The 20,370-nt window shown below is 43.7% G+C and overlaps 1 protein-coding gene across 4 annotated transcripts in view; it reads left to right on the forward strand.

The window, feature by feature from the left end:
- Nucleotides 1–20,370, forward strand: part of RUNX2 (RUNX family transcription factor 2) — a gene marked incomplete at both ends in the record, with an annotated part of 205,001 nt that overhangs the window by 161,328 nt on the left and 23,303 nt on the right. For all 4 annotated transcript variants that reach the window (XM_080805739.1, XM_080805740.1, XM_080805741.1 and 1 more), the window contains one exon: nucleotides 12,340–12,501. In XM_080805739.1, coding sequence (XP_080661865.1) covers nucleotides 12,340–12,501 — 162 coding nt within the window. The remainder of the gene's footprint in view (nucleotides 1–12,339; nucleotides 12,502–20,370) is intronic.

The raw sequence follows: 20,370 nt of genomic DNA on the forward strand, positions 1-20,370 counted from the left end.
ACAGTGTTTGGAACAGTCATCAAGTGATCGATGGGAGAGGAAAATGACTTTGGGTGAGCATTGCTGAGTTGCTGGCTGAGGATAGAGGTAATTGGAAGTGCCAACCAGCCTAGTTATACCTACTTATGTGCTTCCCTCCTGCACTGGTTGCGGTTTGGTAACAGGAGTGGGTTGTTGTGTGGTGGATCATCAGGGAGAATGACAGTCTGTCCCAGGATTTGGTAGGACTTGGTACAAGTCAGGGAAAGAAGGAAGATGTTGAGCCAGTTACCAATATGGAGGAAGGTTCTGGAGGTCGGTAGGTCATGGTAAACATGGAAAAACTTCTAAGGAGGAGTTGGCTCATCTTGTGACCTTGGAGAATGAGCCAAGTGGAAAGGTTATCTGGGGAAATCCAAGTTTCAGGTCAGGCAGGAGGGTAGCAGTGTCCTATGGAAAGATTGAAGGTAGTTGGGAGCTCTTGGCCTCTCCTTTCAACCATTCCTCACATGATGGCTGGAGGTTCCATCTGATGCTGCCTTGAGAAGACACAGTCCTCTATCCATGTGTGACCAGGGCAGTAGGGGTCTTCTGGTACTCTGTTCATGCATCCCAAGGTTGTATTAACTTTTTGTCATCCCGTCACACTGTGTCTCGCAGTCCAGGAAAATCTCTGTTCTTAGGGCAGGCTTCTGTCTTGGACTTGACTGAGACAAGGAGGTGCTTTCTTTCTTATTCAGTTCCATTATGTCACTTGCACTCCCTTTTCCCATCCTTGAGGGTTATTTTATAGTTCTGATGCTTCACCCAGTGTGTTGGCTGTTCCTCACAACTTTGTCTCATCTTGCAGCTTAGAAAGGTTGTTTCTAATTCTTTAAAGACTTTCACGAACATGCTGGGCATAACTAGGACTATAATCCTCGAGCCTGCCACTGCATGTCTTTTTCCAAGCTGACCATGAGTCATCTCAACAACCACTTTCGGGTAGGCCTTTTAAGTAGCTATAAATCACATTAGAGATAAGGTGTATATCTTGCTGAGGTCAGGATGTGCAATGGACAGGTGAGCTCTCTTCTAATCCAGTGCTGTGGTAACCCCAGGAGACAGGTTTTTAGTGAACCTCTTCTGCTTTCTGGTTGTCACTGTGGAGCTCTGGGGTGAAAAGCTCATTGTCCACAGGCTGCTGAAGGTGACTTAGTGTTTTCCGTGGACTGCAAGCAAGTCATTACCAGTAAAGGCTCCAAAAAACTAGTTGACATTTAAATTTTACCAGTAGTAGTGCTTTTCTCAGAGTAAGGTGAATGGAGTCAGCAAATGTCCAGCGATCGTCTAGTAAAGGCATTACCTTCAAATAATTTCAGGACTCTCACGTGGTAGAGGAATGCTGGAGAGCAAAGCTGAGGTTAGTAGTGAGTGGAGTTACGGGGAAAAAGGCTTCACTTAATATAACTTTGGAGCCCCGCTCTGTCAAATAAAGGACAAAACAGGACAAAAAGGGCAAAAAACCCACGCCCTTTTGGCCTACTGGTCTCCACAGTTCTTGCAATATTGTGCGGTATAACTCATCCAGGAACAGAACCTTGAATTCGTTTAAAGTACAAGTCTCTCTCCTCTGTCTTCTTACCTCTCTTGGGCCACAATGTCCTCTGAAGCATGTTTGTTTTGCTCCTTCTATTTGGAGATCATTCTTCTTGATAGGGAAGATTAAATCAGAATGGCGTTGGGTAATTTTCCTTTCTGACTGTCAGCAGTAAAAATTATGCCCATTGTTTTCAAACTGTGGCACGGATTAGGCATCACCTGGGGGAGCTTGTTAAAAGGGCAGGTGCCCAGGCTCTACCCCTGAACCAGAAGGTGGGAGGTGGGGCCTGCTCAGATCACAGCGGCAGGCCCAAGGCCCCTGACTGCAGGTCCGCCTGCTCAGCCCGAGCTGATGTGATCCAGCCTCAGGCATCTCAGGGATGGTGTGTGGAGGCAGCTACTGGCCCAAGGCTGCTTGCTGGCTTTCCTGGGCTCCTCCCCTCTGTCCATTTCAGCTGCTTTTTGTCCTATACACCCTTCCCTGTTTGCCCAGTTCTAGACTGGACTTGTGCCCTGTTTCTATTATGATGCTGTCGGACGGAGATTTTAAAAATGCATATCTGATTATGTCACCTCATACTTAAAACACCTCAGTGACCTTCCGTTGCACTTAGGATAAAGCCCCGAACCTCTGGTGTGGCCTAGCAGGTTCTGCTTGCTCGGACTCCTCCCCCATTCTCCTTTCAATGATTTTGAGCCTTTTGTCAGTAATCCACCCACACTGGCTCTCTCAATTCCTCCAAAAACCATACTGCCTCTGTCCCAGGAACTTGATACACATTGTTCTCTTGGCCTAAAGCCCTTTTACTCTCACCTACCGATCTACTGGACTCTTGCTTGCCATTGAGTTCTTGACTCAGTTATCATCTCATATCATTAGACCCCCAGGCATGGTTGGGGTGGCCCACTGTGCGTTGTCATGGTGCCAAGGACTCTCCTTTCTAGTACTTATCGCAGTTATGTGATGAGTTGATTCATGTCAGTGTCCCCTGCCAGACTGTAAAGTCTATGAGGGCAGGGATTCGGTCTGTCTTTATTTGCCATTAATATCTCTAGTGCCTAGCCCAGTACCAGAGGAGGCCACTCAGTCCATATTTTTCAAACAAATGAATGAATGAATGGTTGGATACATGAATGAATGAATGGTTGGATACGTGAATGAATGACCAGGAGATAATTCTTAGCACCACCGATACCATGACTCATCTGACAACAGGAATCACCAGGCCTGGGGACCTTCTGTGATGCCCTAGCTGTTGTAGCTGCCCCCTGGATGTTGACATCAGCCTGACTTGACCTGACTGACTATACCCACTTCGGGATGATGATTTGAACTGAAGTTCACTTTCCCTGGCCAGCCCCACATCCCAGTTATGTCTCAAGTTCTGGTTCTGTGTGTAGCTTATTCCCATCCTTCTGCTGGCTTCTGATGGAGGTCCAGGGCATGCCAAGGCTGAGGCCAGGTTAGGTGTGACATGTGGTAGAGACTCTTGTTTTTTCTCTTAAGTTTTTTTCTAAATAAGAACATATTTTTCATATTTTTATGAAACAGTTCATATATTTTTTTTAATTTATTTATTTGAAAGACAGAGATCACAAGTAAGGAGAGAGGCAGGCAGAGAGAGAGGAAGGGAAACAGGCTCCCTGCTAAGCAGAGAGCCCCGTGTGGGGCTGGATCCCAGGACCCTGAGATCATGACCTGAGCCGAAGGCAAAGGCTTTAACCCACTGAGCCACCCAGGCTCCCCAAAACAGTTCATATTTTTATGAGACAGTTAAGAGTCCCATTCATCCAAAAGTTGGTGATGTTTTGAAGGCACTTCTCATGACCTTGTCTTAATTCAACTTCCTTCTGGTTTAACCTTTTGTTGTGGCATATGACCTCTCAGACTATGCACATCACTGCTCATTCTCTTCCCTGCTATTGTCTCCTAAGAGTGACTAAGTCACTCTTCTCCCATTGTTTGCTTTGTGACCTCACTCATTGTGCCTGGTGTACCCTATGTAGCATCCAGTTTTATCCAAACAGTGCGCTGCTCTTTTCTCCTCAGATTTCAGTCACAGCTCTGTGAATCAGTTGGGTTCTGCCAAATGAATCTGGTAGCCATCTTGGTCTGTTTGGGGGAAGTCCCAGGTAGGGACAGAAGGGGGATTCAAGAACCCTGCTCTTAGGGTCTTCTCTGCTCTGGGAGGGAGGCTCTGTGAGGGCCACCTGTCACCTACATTTCATGGCCAGCCCAAACCTGTTCAACACACCATTAGTAATTTCAGTGACAACTACTGTCTTCAGAAAGGACTGAGGGTAGGGAGCTTGCTTTCCTGAGTAGTTAGTATTGTAGAGTTCAAAGCTGAAAATCATCTTAGCGATAACCCATCTGTTCTCATCTCCTCTTCCAGGTGCAAATGGTGAGACTCAGAGAAGGTAAATCAGTAGCGCACGGCTGCACATTTGGCGCCAGAGCAACCAGTCCAGGGCTCTTCCTATGCTGGAAGAGGAGCTTGTTTGTTCTAAGAACTGTGTGTCCTACTAGTCAAGAGACCCAGAAGTGAGTGGGAGAGCTCATTCTGAAAATCCAGTCTAGCTAACAAGGTTATTAGAGAAGACAGAATTTATACATTTAGTATTTAGTGTAAATTGTTTTGAAATGGGAATTAATGTACATATGAACGTGAGTGTATTTGTACTGTGAATGATAGTAGTACAACAGACATAGTTTAGGGTAGGAAATTGTAAACCTGCCTCTCTCAGTTGAGATGACTGGCTGTATTTGACCCTGGTAGCAATTGACAGGGCACAAGTCATAAACTATTAGACTCTACACAGTTCCTTTTAAGTACCCCAGTTTTCTTAAGAAATATTTGAGGTTTACACAGGCTGATGTGAGTGCTGATTAGGGTAAAAAAATGGGTGGAGGATAAGGGTGGGAACATGGAGCTTTCTAATCGTACCCTGCTCCCCAAATAGAGAAGTGCTGCCACAGGCACACGGAGCTTTGGCAGAAACCATGGGCTCCCATTGGGTCACATTACACAGAAACCTGCTGGCACCACAAGCAGGAAGAAGCCTTTTGTGCGCTGGTTCGGGCTTTGCCCCTGTTTACTTGTTTCCTCCCATCTCTGCATGAAGTTCAACGCCATGTGCGCGGTGTGCCTTGTTATGAGTGATTCTTAGGAAAGCAGGCCCTTCTTCACACCTACACATGTTTAACAGAAGTGTTTACAAAAGGAGGCCCGCTGAGAGCAATCATTGAGTTTCCACGTTACCTCTCGCTGGACTTTCATGCAGCTCTTTTCCCCCTCAGCTCCCCTCAGACTCAAACTCATTCAAACTGAAGAGAGGACAGATGTCTGCATATTTTCTTAGAGCCAGTTCATTTTCCTAGGGTGGCTTTTTTCTAATGCTCTGCCTCCTTTCTCTCTTCTTTTCTGTCCCCACATGTTTGGAGTTCAATTATGCAGACATGGAATTCGCTTTCTAGTCATTTGAAAGTATGGATCCTCTCGGAGCCATGACTCTTTCAGTACCATTTTAGGAGATGAATGGCCACCCCTTCCTTTCCCCCATACCGGTGATAGAACTTCAGAAGCTGTGATCTGACTCAAAGAAGAGAGTTTGCTCTTCTTATGTCCACAGCTTTAAATAAATGGTTGTCTCCATTTTTGCCTGGCGCTTAGACACCTTGAGACACGGGAACCACTCTTCCCAAGTTAGGATTTGGGAGCATCGCTGGGCTATGTCATCTTCTGTACTTTTTGTTTTGGGAGTTTCTGGAACAACCTCCAAGTAGCCCAAGCAGAAGAAACAGCCCTCTAGAAAGAGAACTTAGGATATCTGCTCTGACATTGATGCCTCATGGTTCATTTCTATCTTTAGAGCATTTTTTAAAGACACAAGCACATGCTCTGAACATTTCTGAATTAATTGTTTACATCTTTCCATTTTAACTTCCCCAACTGCTTGCATAAGCTTCTTCAAGGCAGGAAAGGCCTTTTGTGTCCTGTCTGCCCCTTAGACCATCCCACTGGCACATGGGCATACAGAAGCTGTTTATCGCAATAAAAATCGATAATTTTTTGGTTCATCAGAACACCATGCAAAAACTTCTCTCCCCCTGCCCCTCAAAAGCCCTGTTAAGGTGGCGGTAATGACCATTTGTACCCCACAGATGGAAAAGGGATGGCTAAGAAGAGCCTTGCCCTTGACTTAGTGAGTTGGGAGAGAGACAGTGAAGTATACACTGACCTCTGGGCTTCTAGTGTCTTTTTAAAATATAAGCTAAATGGAGGAGCAGCCCCGCACACTGTTGATAGTAACGATGTCTCTGATAGACTCTGCCTCAGATAAAACCAACGCTCAGGGATTCTTTTTTTTCCCCAAGTTTTTATTTAAATTCAAGTTAGTTAGCATATCATACAGTATTGGTTTCAGGAGTAGAATTCAGTGATTCATCACTTACATACAACACCCAGTGCTCATCACAACAGGTGCCCTCCTTAATGCCCATCCCCCATCTAGCCCATCCCCCACCCCATCCCTCCAGCAACCCTCAGTTTGTTCTCTACCTTTAAGAGTCTCTTACGGTTTGCCCCTCTGTCTGTTTTGAAGGGTTCTTTATGTTGAATGACTGGTTCCTTTTTATTCAATCTGAACTCTTAGTAGCTAGAATTGGTCTGTTCTCACAAAGGAAACCATGATATCGTCTGGAACGGTGTAGTTATAGATTTGAGGTGTCTACTAAGTAGTTTGACCTTATGTGCCTGGTGGTGGTTCTTGGCATGCTTGCACAGTTCAACCTGGTGCCCATCTTCTTGCTCGTTTCATCTAGGCTCTAGGACCTCTTTTGCTCCTAGGTCCCTCTGCTGCTTTTTCTCCTCTCTCTCATTTAGTCATTTTGCTTTGTCACTTCCTGGCCATGAGTACGGCAGCCCTCATAGAGGGAAGACCTGATTTTCCCTCAGGTTTATCTTATAGATCAAATTTGATCACAGGTTCCCATTTAAAACCCCCATTTTAGGTGAGAGCAGAGAAGTTTAGGGGAGAAATAGGGTACAGGCCTATTTAAATGCTCATGTGCTGTTTAGGATTTCAGATTTCTCAGGCACTAAGGAGTATATGCACATTAAAAAAAAAAAGAAAAAAGCAGCATCGAAAGTTTTGTTTTTAAATTGTCACATCTGTATAAAAACATATGCCGATCCTTTGAATTTCTATAATATGGTCATAAAAATAATATCGATACTGTTCCTGAGGATTCTCATGTGAAAGTAGTGAATGACGGTTTTAAAAACACCATAAAATATTTAAAGCTCAACAGAAGTTTTCATTTCTTTCGAAAAATTTCTGAGAAAGGAAGTTTACTCATCCTCTGAAAGCTCATGGGTGCTTATGTGTAGTTGCTTATAGGTAGTTGCTCTATCCTCTGAGACACAAAAATCAAGAATATTCTCATTTATGTTGGAGTGGAGGACACAGTACCTCCCTCTGTTCCTGCAGAGTCAGAGAGACAAACAGTTTGCTCTAACTCTGGGCGGGATGGACTGAAGGAGAGGGTTCTGTCAGCCCTGTGGGACCTGAAGTCAGGGTGCAGACCGTTTGTTGTGTGTGAATGGCTAATTAGTAGGTTTGTCTCAGAGCAAGGCCCTACACCCTTCCCTGGTAGCAACCTTAGGATTGTACAGTGATGCCTAAAAACCTTATCTGTCACCTGCTCTGACTCACCCAAGTTCAGAGCGAATCCCAGAAGTCTCAGATTTCTTCAGGAAGCTGAGTTCCAAAACTGCTAATGAGATCAGGTCAAGATGACTTTTCTCTACTGTAAGCATTAATAATTGTCCATAACAAAGCAAATATGCTATAATTGTATATTTAAGATAGGATTATGTTTTCTTGGTGATGGGGCATTTAGGAAGTCAAGATATTTTATATATAGCTCTTTTTTCCACTATGGGTTTGAAAAAAGTTAAGGTGTACGTATTAAAAAATACACTAAACTGATTAGAATTTCTTGGTCTGGGAGAAACCAGAACTAAGAAAGAACACGGTTAAAGGTAAATGATCATAAAGGTTATTGACATGACCCACGTGGATATATTCTCCAAACAGTGGACTTCAGAACTTACAGGAAGCTTTCTAAAGATTGTCCTCTGCTAGTATAAGAGATATGGGCTGGAAATACTAATGCAGAATGAAGGTTCGGGGAAGGTAGAGGTCTTAACAGTGGTGAACATGTGTTGGGTTCTTCTCATGAGCTCACTCTTTACTACTTTATCTCGATTGATCTTCCCAACAACCTGAGGAGGAAGGTATTCTTATTTATCCCCATTCTACAGACTAGGAAGCTTGAAGATTGGATAGATTATATGATTTGTCCAAGATCACACAGGTCAGAAACAGTGGAGTTGGGATTGATGACATCATTCACAGCATATTAGAGAAGGCCTTGGGCTACTGGAGACTGTTACTTTTTTTTTTTTTTAAGAGATTACTGTGTCTTTTTAAAATTATTTTTTGTGAGATCTAGTGAACCCCCATATGGCAGTTCTTGTGTCTTATTTTTTTTTATAGTGACTCTCTCTCCTTAACTGGGTCATTATCATAGAATCATAGGATGGTCACCCTGAAAAAGATTGGCTTGGCTCAGCAGTCTGTCCTCTGGGACAAAAAAACAAAAAGAGAGACCTCACTTGTTAAGGATAGTGAGAAGTGATTTTTGCTAATCTTGGAGATCTTCAGGTAGGACCTCTGGTAAAAGCAAAACTATCCTTTGATAGACTGTTCTGGTGTACATTCTGGAACTGGAAGTTAGGGACATGATATAAAAACTAAAACCTCACTGATACAACTTCTTTTATCACCTTAGGGGAAGTTAGAGGATGACTAATTACTACTTCGTTATAAAATTTCATTATTCACTCAAACCACCCTGGGAGGCTCCTTGACTGTTTGCTTATCAAGCACTTACTATTTGTGTTGGGTCTGATCTTAGAAACCTTCAAGAATAACACGAAACAACCCATCCCTCCTGGATGGTTTAGAGTCAGATTTTTAATTTTTTTGAATGATAATGATGATTTGCCACTCCCTGTGTATTATTTAGTCCTTACAACAGCTCTGAGATAGTATCATACCCATTTTACAGGTGAAGTGATTGAAGCCCAGCAACATTAAGAAACATAACCCTTGTCACACAGCAGGGCCTTGACCATGTGAGCTCCTAAAGAAGAGCAGTACTAATTTTAATATAGCACTTGACAGTTACCGAATGCTTTTACTTACATTATCTCATTTACTTTTGTAACAAAATGGTAGCTGTTGTTACAATACTCATTTCACAGCTAGCAATAATCGCTTGTATTTATGATATACTTAATATGTACCAGGAATGTCAGATGACTCATCAGATAAGGCCGTGTTCATGGAATGCTCCCAGCAACCCTAAGAAGCATCATTATTCCCATTTTACAGATGAGCTGTTGAGGCCCTGAAAGTTTCAGTGGCTTGCTCAGCACCGAGGGGAGCTTGTCTCCCCTCCAGAATTCAGAGAGTTCCCTACCACCACTGAAGCCATGCAGCTTATAAATCATAGAGCCAGGGTTCCAGCTCCTATTCTCCCGCTAGAAAGCTCACTTGTTCCCCCCCAACTGGACTGCGTGCCTGCACAAGGAGAACTGAAAGGCTGCCCACACTAAGTTCCCTCATTCCTCGGTGATATGTTTTAAACATTAATACTTCTAGTCATTCTTTACACTTCTTTGTATTTTTTCCCATTTTTAGGCAGGGAGCCCTGTGCTACTGCTAACAGTGAGTTACAGTAGAGGAACGGACATGCAGGTTAAACTGCTTGCTCCAGAAGGCATCTGGTCAAGTTAGATTAGAACTCAAATCCAGATCGGAATCCTGTGTGCACAGCTCAGTTATCTATGGGATTCTTGTCCTTTTTGTCTATTGAAAACGTGGCTTGAGAGAAGGCCTTGCCTTTATGAGATTGCCTTCGGGTGCTGTAAGGAGTGCATCCTTTTCCATCTGAAGGTCATTTATATTTACATCTGAAATGTAATGAATTACATTAATGGTTAAAACAAGGAAGTACGTTAATATCAGATATATCACAAGGACCACTCACTCTGATTTGAAATGTTGCCAATCTATACAATCTCAGCCTTGAACATTTTAAAGCACAGAAGTTCATTACTTTAATGACCAAGTTCCCCTTAGATTTCTGAAGGAAAAGTTTATGTTAACCATTTACAGTACCATACTTTTTTTTAAGTTGCAAACTCCAGTAAATGTTCCCTAAAATTGAGCTGGATGAAATTTTTCTATGTATCTGTTGATACAGTAAACATCAGATAAATATCCAGATGTATTTCATTATTTTGACTCAGTATGTCCTATTTAGACAGCCTTTAAATAAATTGTTTCTGAATTGAACAAATAAACAATAGCTAAAACTAACTGGCTTTGATTGTATGGAAAAACCGAGAGGCTTTAAAGGAGGGACCATTTCAGAAATACCCATGTCTTGTTGTACTCATTTTTATTTTTAGAGATAAGCCTGCATTGACTATTCAAACATATTAATTGTTTTAAAAACTTAAGCTTTTCATTTTCAGAGGCTGATAGGTGTTAGGGGAATAGTTTTAAGTCTGGTCCAAATGTATTAGTGCCAATTCAGATGTGTTCTAACTGTGGGACTATCCTTGTGTCACCAAGAGCTTTTTTGTTTTTGTTTTTGTTTTTTAAGATAAGAGTCAATACTTACTGGGTACCTCCTTGTGCTCATCCTCTCTATATGGTTTTCTTTTGTAAAGATTTTTTTTTTTTTAGATTTTATTTATTTATTTGACAGACAGAGATTACAAGTAGGCAGAGAGGCAGGCAGAGAGAGAGAGGAGGAAGCAGACTCCCTGATGAGCAGAGAGCCCTATGCAGGGCTCGATCCCAGGACCCTGAGATCAGGGCCTGAACCGAAGGCAGAGGCTTTAATCCACTGAGCCACCCAGGCGCCCCTGGTTTTCTCTTGTAATTCTCACAAACTGTGATTCGGACATAACCCCCTCCCCCCACCCTTTTTCACAGATGAGGAAACCGAGGCTCAGAGTTGCTGAGTAGTTAACCGGAGATCACACAACTAGAAAGTAGAAGTCTCAGAACTTGACCCCATTCCGCACATCACAAAGTCCCTGAATATTCTAATATACAGTGCTGTCTTGTGAACAGCCTGGTGTATTAGAATTTTTAAAACTAGCAAAACATTTTGGAAGTAGCAAAAAAAAAAAAAAGTTAGGAGAAATTTGCTTATGAATCTGTTTGATTAGCCCTCCAGTAAGAACAAAATTAATTTGAAATGCACACTGGAAATATATGACAAATTCACCATTTTTTCTTCTGTAGACTGAAACTCTTTTGATAAATGTACTTGGCCTTGAGCTTGTGCCTCCAGGAAGCCCCATAGAGATACATCAAAAGATACTGTTAATGCTCAGCAGTTAACCCTAACAAGTTGGCTGCCTGTTATTTTTATTATTACAGTGATGGTAGGTAACACTAGGCTGTATTCCAAACATGTGGCATCTTTAAAACAGATTCCAGTAAGATTAAAGATGTGTCCCTGCTCTTCTGTTTTTGGGTCATTTTCTGTCAGAAACTCATATGCTTAACATTGAAACTGGATGGTGATGAAGCTTTCCAGTTCTTTTTTGTTTGTTTGTTTTTTGTTTTTTGTTAAGTGGGGGGTGGAGGGAAGGGCTGAGGGAGAGGGAAAGAGAGAATCTTTTTTTTTTTTTTAATTTATTTATTTGACAGACAGAGATCACAAGTAGGCAGAGAGGCAGACAGAGAGAAAGGGGGAAGCAGGCTCCCCGCTGAGCAGAGCGCCCGATGTGGAGCTCAATCCCAGGACCCTGGGATCATGACCTGAGCAGAAGGCAGAGGCTTTAACCCACTGAGCCACCCAGGTGCCCCGGGAAAGAGAGAATCTTAAGCAGGCTCAACACTCAGCACAGAAACTGACAAAGGGCTCGATCTCACAACCCTGAGACCAGGACCCTGAGATCATGATCTGAGCTGAAATCAAGAGTCAGAGCCACCCAGGAGTCCTGAAGCTTTTCAGTTCTTAATGGCAGTTGACTTTGAAATTAAGTTTATCCCTTTCTTAAAGGTCATTTTCTGGGGTAGTTCTAGCATGAGAATCCTGTAACTGACTGTCCTCTTCTGGGTTCTTCTCACTTGCTGCTCCCTCTGTTCTTCTCTCTACCCCCAACCCGCTAACCCTCCCTGCTAGAAAGTGCCATCCATTTCTTTGGAGAGAAAGGGAAATCATGGAATTCTGTACTTTAAAACCAAAAAACACATCTGAAAGATAGCAGCTGGGTATGCTGCAGGGAAAAGTACAGTGAACCTGTTCTTTAGCCAAGTTGGTTGTTATAGAAAATCTGACTTTAAAAAAAAAAGTTGAGAGTTTAATGTGTTCATTGAAGTAATATGAGAAGATACAGAAAATAAATGAAGTAAAATTCAACTTTGTAAAGATAACTGAAGCAGGTTGTTTTTTAAATGTCCGTTAGACTTTCCAAATAGAAATACTTAAAGTGTGAGAGAGAAGTAGTCGTTGTGCGTGGTCCATTTTGTCACTCTCAAACTAGAAAGTTGTGTGCTACACAGGGCCTGAAAGGCTGGGGTCAAAGGAAATAAACACTTCCCTTTCTCATTTTGGGGTTGCATGTTCGAAATGGCCAGTACAGTGGCCAGTACACTAAAGATTTTTCTTCTTTTTCCTAGACCCCAGGCAGGCACAGTCTTCCCCGCCGTGGTCCTATGACCAGTCTTATCCCTCCTACCTGAGCCAGATGACGTCCCCGTCCATTCACTCCACCACCCCGCTGTCTTCCACACGGGGCACGGGGCTTCCTGCCATCACCGACGTGCCCAGGCGCATTTCAGGTAAAGACCACACTTTTAACTACAAACCCACTCCCGTGCAGGGGTGGGGCTGGGGTTGTAGGATGGGCCGAGGCTCACAGGAACTCTCTATGAGAGGCGTGTGGGCCACGGTATGACAGCTGGCAAACCGGGTCCTCTGAATAACGGGGTTATCAAGTCCTTGAACATTTTAAGTTGAAAGACTAAAGACCCACCAGAGCTGGCATCATTTTCTTAAAATGACATTGAATGCCACCCAGCATTAGCCCTGCTGAACTGTGGCCCCTTTGGTGGGCACCGTCTCAACTGGGGCCTTCTCCTGAAGGTCTAACGCCCGGCCTTCCTCTGCTTGCGTTCCTTTCCTTCTCAACATCCGCCTGTAAGCCAGCTTACAGACCGATGACACAGCCTTCCATCTCTAGAGCCTCTTAACCCCCCAAAGTCCAAGCTGGCTTGTTCTGAGACAGGACCCCGGCAAACTTAAGATCCTTAGCAGAAGCTAGTCATTTGAAGTGTGGCCAGGCCTGGAAGAGTCTTAAGAGGCCATGTGTGGCCCCGGAGCGGCCGATCCAGACTGACGTCGCTGCCTGTGCACGAACCATCCAGCAGCCGCAGACTCTCTCAGCGTGGCAGCCGCAGAGCTCACACATCCGTTATTCCAGAGGCACCGCAGAGATCTGTGGCTCATGGTGGAAGTACACGAGGCGCACGTTCTGGCCTTCTCTCTCCCTATCACGAGAGAATTCATGGTAGAGAGCCCGAAAGTGTACACAGCCTTCACGCTGGCAAGTAGAGAAGAGTTAGAGGCTCTCGGCCAACCATATGAGTCCTGTGAATAAGAAAAAAATCTCTCCGTGAATCTCAGGACAGCCCTGGCACACAGACCAGAGCACGGCCCCCCCACACCGAAAGTAGACCCACTGAGGCACACATAGTTGGATCCTCCGTGTGTCAGACACTCTGCTCAGCGGTCGCGCTCCGTGCACCTGTTTGACTCCTGGCCAGCTTAATGCCTCTCTTTCTTTCTCTTTGTGTTTCTGTCTCTGTTTCTCTCCCTCTCTCATTTTCTGCAAAGCTCGAAGCCGCTACTCACTCCGCTGAGTTGCATCACTGACAAGCTGAAACTCCACCAGGAGGCTTGCAGGTTTTGATTAGCTCAGACTCCTTTATTTCTTTCCACTTGGGAGGAGGGAAGGCTTTGTTTCTCAAGCGAATGGCAGGAAAGGGCTCTCTGGTCCTAGTGCCTTCACATTTTCTACAGCAGATGGACTCCCGCAGGGGTGAGTAGGGTAAGAAGAGGGGTGGAGGGAGAACCACAAGATTCTTTGGAAAATCATGTTACCCCTTTGACCCCTTTTCATTATGACGGCTATTACGATTTTTATGAATCACGTGGTATTTCTTGGGGAATTGCGCAGAGTATAAAATTTTAGTTATCACTTCCCTTGACAGGAATTACTGCCTCCTTTAGGCAAACATCGGTTAAAGACACGGGAAGGGATGAGTGAGGCACAGGGGGAGAACGAGGGCTGATGTGGGATCCGAGGCATGGGGCTGGACGGTGTTGAATGAGTTCTGGTCACTCCTTCTGTATTTTCTGCCGAGTCTGTTTTGTTTCACATAGGGCCAAAATGACGCTTGGCCAGGACAGATTGGCGCAAACTTGCTTCTGTTTAGGGTCCTCTGGGGCTTCTGTCTGTCCAACCCTCTGTGGCTGAAGCAGATTTGGCTGTTTGTCCTCTGGCTGTACCTAGAGGACAAAACCTCAGGGAGTGATTGCAGCTTTAGGGACACTGTTCTACAGAGGTTCCTCACCCAGGTGCATTCTCAGAAGATTGAGTGGGAAAACCAGGGGAAAGAACACTGAAAACACGCCGCGTAAATGCGGAGTCACTATTGTTCACCATTTATATGTGTCATATGGAATCGCGAGATTGCTTTGAGTCCACTGACTGTGGCTTATTTAAAACCTCTCCAGAAGCCAGTACCACACAACTCTTTCCGTTTCACAGGAGAGGCAGGAGGAGCAAAAGCAGGTGAATTATCCAGCCATAGATGGATCGGAGGCCAAGGGTACGAATGAGCCTCTGCTCTAAACTAGTTTAAAACTGAGTTTCGTCCAGTTTTTTCCTCCTACCCCAAACATTTCTCTGAGTCATTCCTGGCCAAGTAAACGTGGTGCCAGGGTGGGAGGTTCTGTGTAAACATTAAAGGGAGGAGAACAGAAAATCCCTCTTGTCAGCATGTTGGGAAACAGGAAGAAAGAACTAGATGGGGACTGTCAGGGAACTGGAGGAGGCCTGATTTACCTGACCTTGCTCTTGGGCATGGGGCTATGCCCTTACCCCAGAGTGCTGCCTGGTGGGCTTGGGGAACAAGTCACCTTGACCCCAGGGAGTACCACTTTTGCTTCCCTGGGGACCGGTCCCAGGGACCTCCCAAGAATAGAGTCTGTCTCATGGGTTTCAAGGTGCCACGTTGCATATTTTCTGTCTTATTCCCCCAGAGATCTAAAGCCTAAGGTCTAGGATGCTTTGTCTCCATAAGATGGGCAGCTAAAATATTAAACTTCATCTCCATCTCTAGGCAGTACTGTGTTCCCTTTTTGAGGTGCTTTCCAGAACAGTTCGTGCTTTTGTGTAGAGAACTCAGTTCTCATCTCTTTATACGAAGGAGCACAGAAATACCCTCAGATCATGGGTGAGAAAGAAGTCCTTACTCGGATGGTAGTACTGAAGGTTCAGACCCAGGTTTGAGTCCCAGCTCATGTACCTGGTGGGCAAGTTCCTTACTTCTCTGAAAGTTAGCTCTCTTATTTGTAAAATAGAGACATAATATTAATCTCCTAGAGTTACTGTGAGGGACCGTGGGACGCTTTATGTAAAGTACTGCCACACACTGCACACACGCTATGTGCTCCGCAGAGTGCGGCTGATAGTACGAAGCAAAAGTTGTTTTGTAATAATTGCTTATCTGTATATAATATGCAGGCAAGCCCTAGCTTAAATGAGTCAAGTGGATAAAAATCTGAACTCTTAAAGGGGATTATTTGCTTTGTAAAATGGATCCCCCACAGAGCAGAGGTAAAGCAAACAAACAAAAATTTAAATATTTAGGTGAGTGGATCCTCAGATGGCATTCATAAGGCACTGAGCATAGTGCCTAGCCTGTAGAAGTCCTCAGTGTTTGCTGTCATTATTACTGTACAGATTCAAAATGATGTGTGTAGCACTAAAATCAGGTGGGAGCCATTCACAAATGGTCAATAACACACTAGGAGAAAATAACTATTTCATTACAATGTTGGAAAAATAGCATGATCATGTTCTTTTCCAAGGGATCATAGGAATAAGAGCAACCAGAAAGATCTTTCAGGAAGTACCATTCCTAAGGAAATTCCATTTCATCCTAAAAGACCATTCCAAAGGAAGATCATCATTTAATATACTTGAAGATCTTCAGAGAATCCGATTTTACAACTTCCTTTTTGGGTATCTCCCCCACCCCCCACCCCCGCCCCGAGTAATTTTTCATGTGTAGCTACAAATGCTAGACCTTAAGGAATTACGATAATGACAGTGATGGATGCTATATTGTGCTGTCCCTGCCGTGGCTCTCATGGAGGCAAGGCATAGAGAGAATAAGATAAACGTGTGTTACCTGCAGTCCCTCCTTTACCACCAATAAAGATGCAAAGCCAGATGTCTTGAAGTTCACGGGCACAAAACAAAGATTCAGGAAATATTTCCTTAACCTTGAATAGCCTTCAATATTGTAACAAAAACAATAGCAGCAGTCATGGGTTCATGACCAAACAATAAATTACTGTCGTGTAATTGATCAGTAGGGCTTCCCGTATTGTAATGAGTTTAGTTCCCGTTCAGCAGAATGAGAAAACTCAAAGGCTTCTTATCAGAAACCAGTCTGGAGACATTGGAGGGCAGGATGAGGCCCACAGGGGTTGGTACCCTCCCCTCCCATACTCAAAATGACAAGCATGGCCTTATCACCTTACAATCAGTATTTAAGCAGCATCCTCCACCCCTGAGGAATTTTTATTCATTATCTCATTTAATCTTATAAGATCCTAAAAGAATATTCACTCTATAGAGGTTGCCAAAATTGTTTCTCACTGATTCTGTCAAAGAGCAAGGTGTGGCAAGGTGAGGACAAGTAAGCCCACAAACAACCCAAACCATTGTGTGTCTTTATCATTGTCATAATGTTATCACCCCTGGCATCTTTGATGTTCAAAGCACTTGTGAGGCTTGGCACAAAGATGGTAATTACTTTTCTACAGGTCATTACAAAATACTATGTAAGTAAATAATTACAGACTTTCAAAATGTATTTTATGTAATTATCCGATATGAAAAGAGACACAACTGTTTCTTTGACTTGTGGGTCAGCGTAGGAGCTACCTATCGCTGGTCTCTGGAAGGAGACCCTCTGTAAGTTTATTCCCTGCTGATAACGCCTCTCCCACCCCACCCAGCCGAGTGAAGCAGCTTAGATTGACCTAAGTCTGTCCCGCTCTTTGGTATAAGTGAAGTGGAAAGGACTCATACAAGTATTTTTCTGTGGTCTTCGTTGTTGTGCCCATGGACCTCTCTGATGCTTTCGAGGGGTCTCTTAGAGAGTTAAGATACATGAATTAGAGACACAAGGGTAGGGGCATACGTGTTGTCCACCTCTGTTACTCTGGGAGAGGCCCATGCAGGTTGTGTGCATGATTTTTTTTTTCTTACATGAGACAGAGTTAGGAACTGTAATCTCTTTGAAGGTCACATATTATTTTTTTGTTTGTTTCAGCAAATGGTCTTGATTTTCTTCTTTCAAAATATTTAAATATCAAAAAATTCCACTTAATCAACTGCGCAGGACTAGTCAAGATGTCTCTGGTTTTATGACTCTTTGTCGCTTAACTATAATATTTCCAAAGGTCAGCAGAATTGGCATTAGTCTAATAAATAAAGTTACTAAAAATTATTTTATTACTACCACAAAATCGAGAAATTGCCAGTGGAAAAACCCCATTTGATCATTCAGGGCCGATCGGGAGGGGTTGTTTCGTGTGATTTCAAATGGGGCAGTGTTTGCTTCACTTCATCTTTAAATGTCCCTTATAACTGAGTTTCTGTCAAGTCCCCTGAGTCCGGTTTTGAAACCAGCAGCTTCAGTAATGTGCCAAGTATATGTGCACATTTATTTTCACTGGGCCACTCTTAACTCACAGGAGGGAGTGACGCCTTAAGAGAGGTTAAAAGGAAAACTCCAGCAATTAATACTAATAAACCAGAAAGTTAAAGCAACGATAATAAAACACTAGAACATCTACTTTTTTTTTACTACAGAACCATTTCTTTATTAAGAGCCACCTGTCGGGTAGACACACCTCGGCCACAGCAGCCACGGGCAAGTAATTAAGTTTAATAGGAGCCACTCTTATTTTGAAGAAGTTCTCTGTTTAAAGCCACAGAGGGGGAAGTTATTAAATTTAATAGACCCTAAACAAAGGCAAGCCCTGTGTTACCAGTGGAATGTTGTTCAGTATTCTTCTCTGTGTTATCAATGGCGATTGGTTGGGTTATTTTGCTTTCTAGAAGTGGGAATTCATCTTGCTTTCTCTAAAGGTAGGCTCTCTTCTGACACGAGCAGTTGAGGTTTTTATCTTCTTGCTGGGGGGAGGGGCAGGTTCAGGGCATCCCGGGACCTCAGTTGACCGAGAGTTCTGAGCGCCGGGTGCTGAGGACCCAAGAAGTGGTTTCCACTCCAACCAGATCAGTCGGGTTAGTTGGGCCTGCTCACAGAACTGAGGGAACTGGGTTGTATGGTATTTGCTGTTACTTACAGTTAGATGGAGGTATGGAAGCTCCCCAGGAAGCCTGCGTACATGGCCTGACTCTGACTCCACACATGGTTCTTGTCAGTTGTTTTCGTGAGGACTGGTTTTTGGTCCATGTGCAACCACCCACACATGAGGAAAAGATGTAGAAATGAAGGGGCTCGTGCCTATGCAGGGATGGCAAAGACATGGCTACAGATTTTACTGAAAGATTTGCTGCAGTCCCTTTCTCTGCATAGGAGAAAGCTTGTGAGCTTGAACCTCACTTCACTAAAAGTATTAAAGTTAATTTTTAAATGACATGGTGACTTCTGGGGTTCCCTGGGATCCGAGGAGAGGGTGGAGGCAGTGTGACTGAGGGAACCCCCGAGTTTTAGTTTCATCGTCACTGAAGATTCTTTGTGCTGTTCTCAGATATGTCATTTAATTCCTTGGGCCTCCACGGGCCTGGGTGAACAGATTACTCAGAATTGCCCGTCTGCATGTCTCAGAATTTTGTGCAAGGAGTGAATGATGTCTGCCCAGGGATTTGTTGTTCTTAGGACTTCTAGCAAAGAAAGCTTGCCTTACCTGATAAAAACCAGTGCAGAAAGTAAGTTGTGTTGTGAGCTTCAAAATGGTAGAAACATACTGTTTTATATATACATATATTTAAATTGATACTTTATTTTTTAGAGCAGTTTTATTTAAAACTTTTTAGAGCAGTTTTAGATTTACAGAAAAATTGAGCATAAAGTAGAGCTGAGATCTATCCCCTAACCCCATCATGCCCCCTCAACCCCCACCATTTTGTCTTGTTATTCACAGCTTGCATTTGTGTGGTGAGTTTGTTACGATTGATGTACCAATATTGATACCTTATTCTTAACTAAAGACCATAGTTGATGTTAGCGAGTTCCGGTTCGCTCTCAGTTGTGCTTCTCTGGGTTTTGTCAAATATATAATGCCATGTGTCCACCACCACAGAGTCCTTCAGAATAATTTAATTGCCCTAATATCACCCTGGGCTCCACCTGACTATCCCTCCTCACCTGCCCACACAGCCCTTGGCTGTGATCTTTTACCTGCCTTGATAGTTCTGTCTTTTTCAGAATGTTGTATAATTGGAATCATACAGTCTGTAGCCTTTTCAGACTGGCTTCTTTCTCTTACTTTGCCATGTGCATTTAAGGTCCCTCTCTATCTTCCCATGACTCGAGAGAGCTCATTTTCATTTACCACTGGATAGTATTCTATTGTAAGGATGTTAAGTCTGTTTTTAAAACATCAAGGCTGCTCTCCCTCCTCCTGGGAATACCCCCACCCCATTTCCTCTTGTCAATGACTTTGTCAGTGGTGCTTCTTTTTCAGAAAGCGTTGCATGCATTCCTTCCTGGGGAAACACTTCTGCTGTCATAGCAGTTGTCCCCAAATGGTCCAGATTATGGTTTTCCGTACCTTTGGTCCATTTCTTAATGAAGATGTTTCTTTAGCTTTTTCCACTGACTGCTTATTAAACATTTACATTGTGGTGATGATTCTTAATCAATTCAAGTACAGAACAGACCCAGATCAAAATAACAACCCACTTATCTGGCTACTTCGCTGCTCTCCTAGGTGAAGGATGGTCCTTTTCTCTAAGAATGCCTGGCATTCCTTACGTAAGCTGTGCCAGTTTCCCACTTCCACACAGGCCTCCAGCCCTCTCCTCCACGCTGCTGGCCAGGGCCCTGTTCATCTTTCTCAGCCACCTCTTTCCCCGAAAGAATCCCTTCCCCGAGCACCACTTTCCTCAGAGTGTATTCCTCTGCCTACACCCACCCATTTCTCATATCTGGCTTTGGACACACTTCTAACGTGATACATACCTTCCTTTAGTATCATCGTTTGCTCACATGCCTTCTGCCTTCTACAGGAGGTGAGCTGCTCAAGCATGGTGACTGTGTTGTACATACTTGGAAACTTTACAACTGAGCACAGTTTTGGGCACATAGTATGTGCTCAGTAAATCTTGAAGGAAACGAACTATTAGTGGGAAATGTGATAGAAAAGTACAGGAAGATAGG

The sequence above is a fragment of the Martes martes genome (genome assembly GCF_963455335.1).
Source record: "Martes martes genome assembly, chromosome: 6".
Taxonomy (NCBI): domain Eukaryota; kingdom Metazoa; phylum Chordata; class Mammalia; order Carnivora; family Mustelidae; genus Martes; species Martes martes.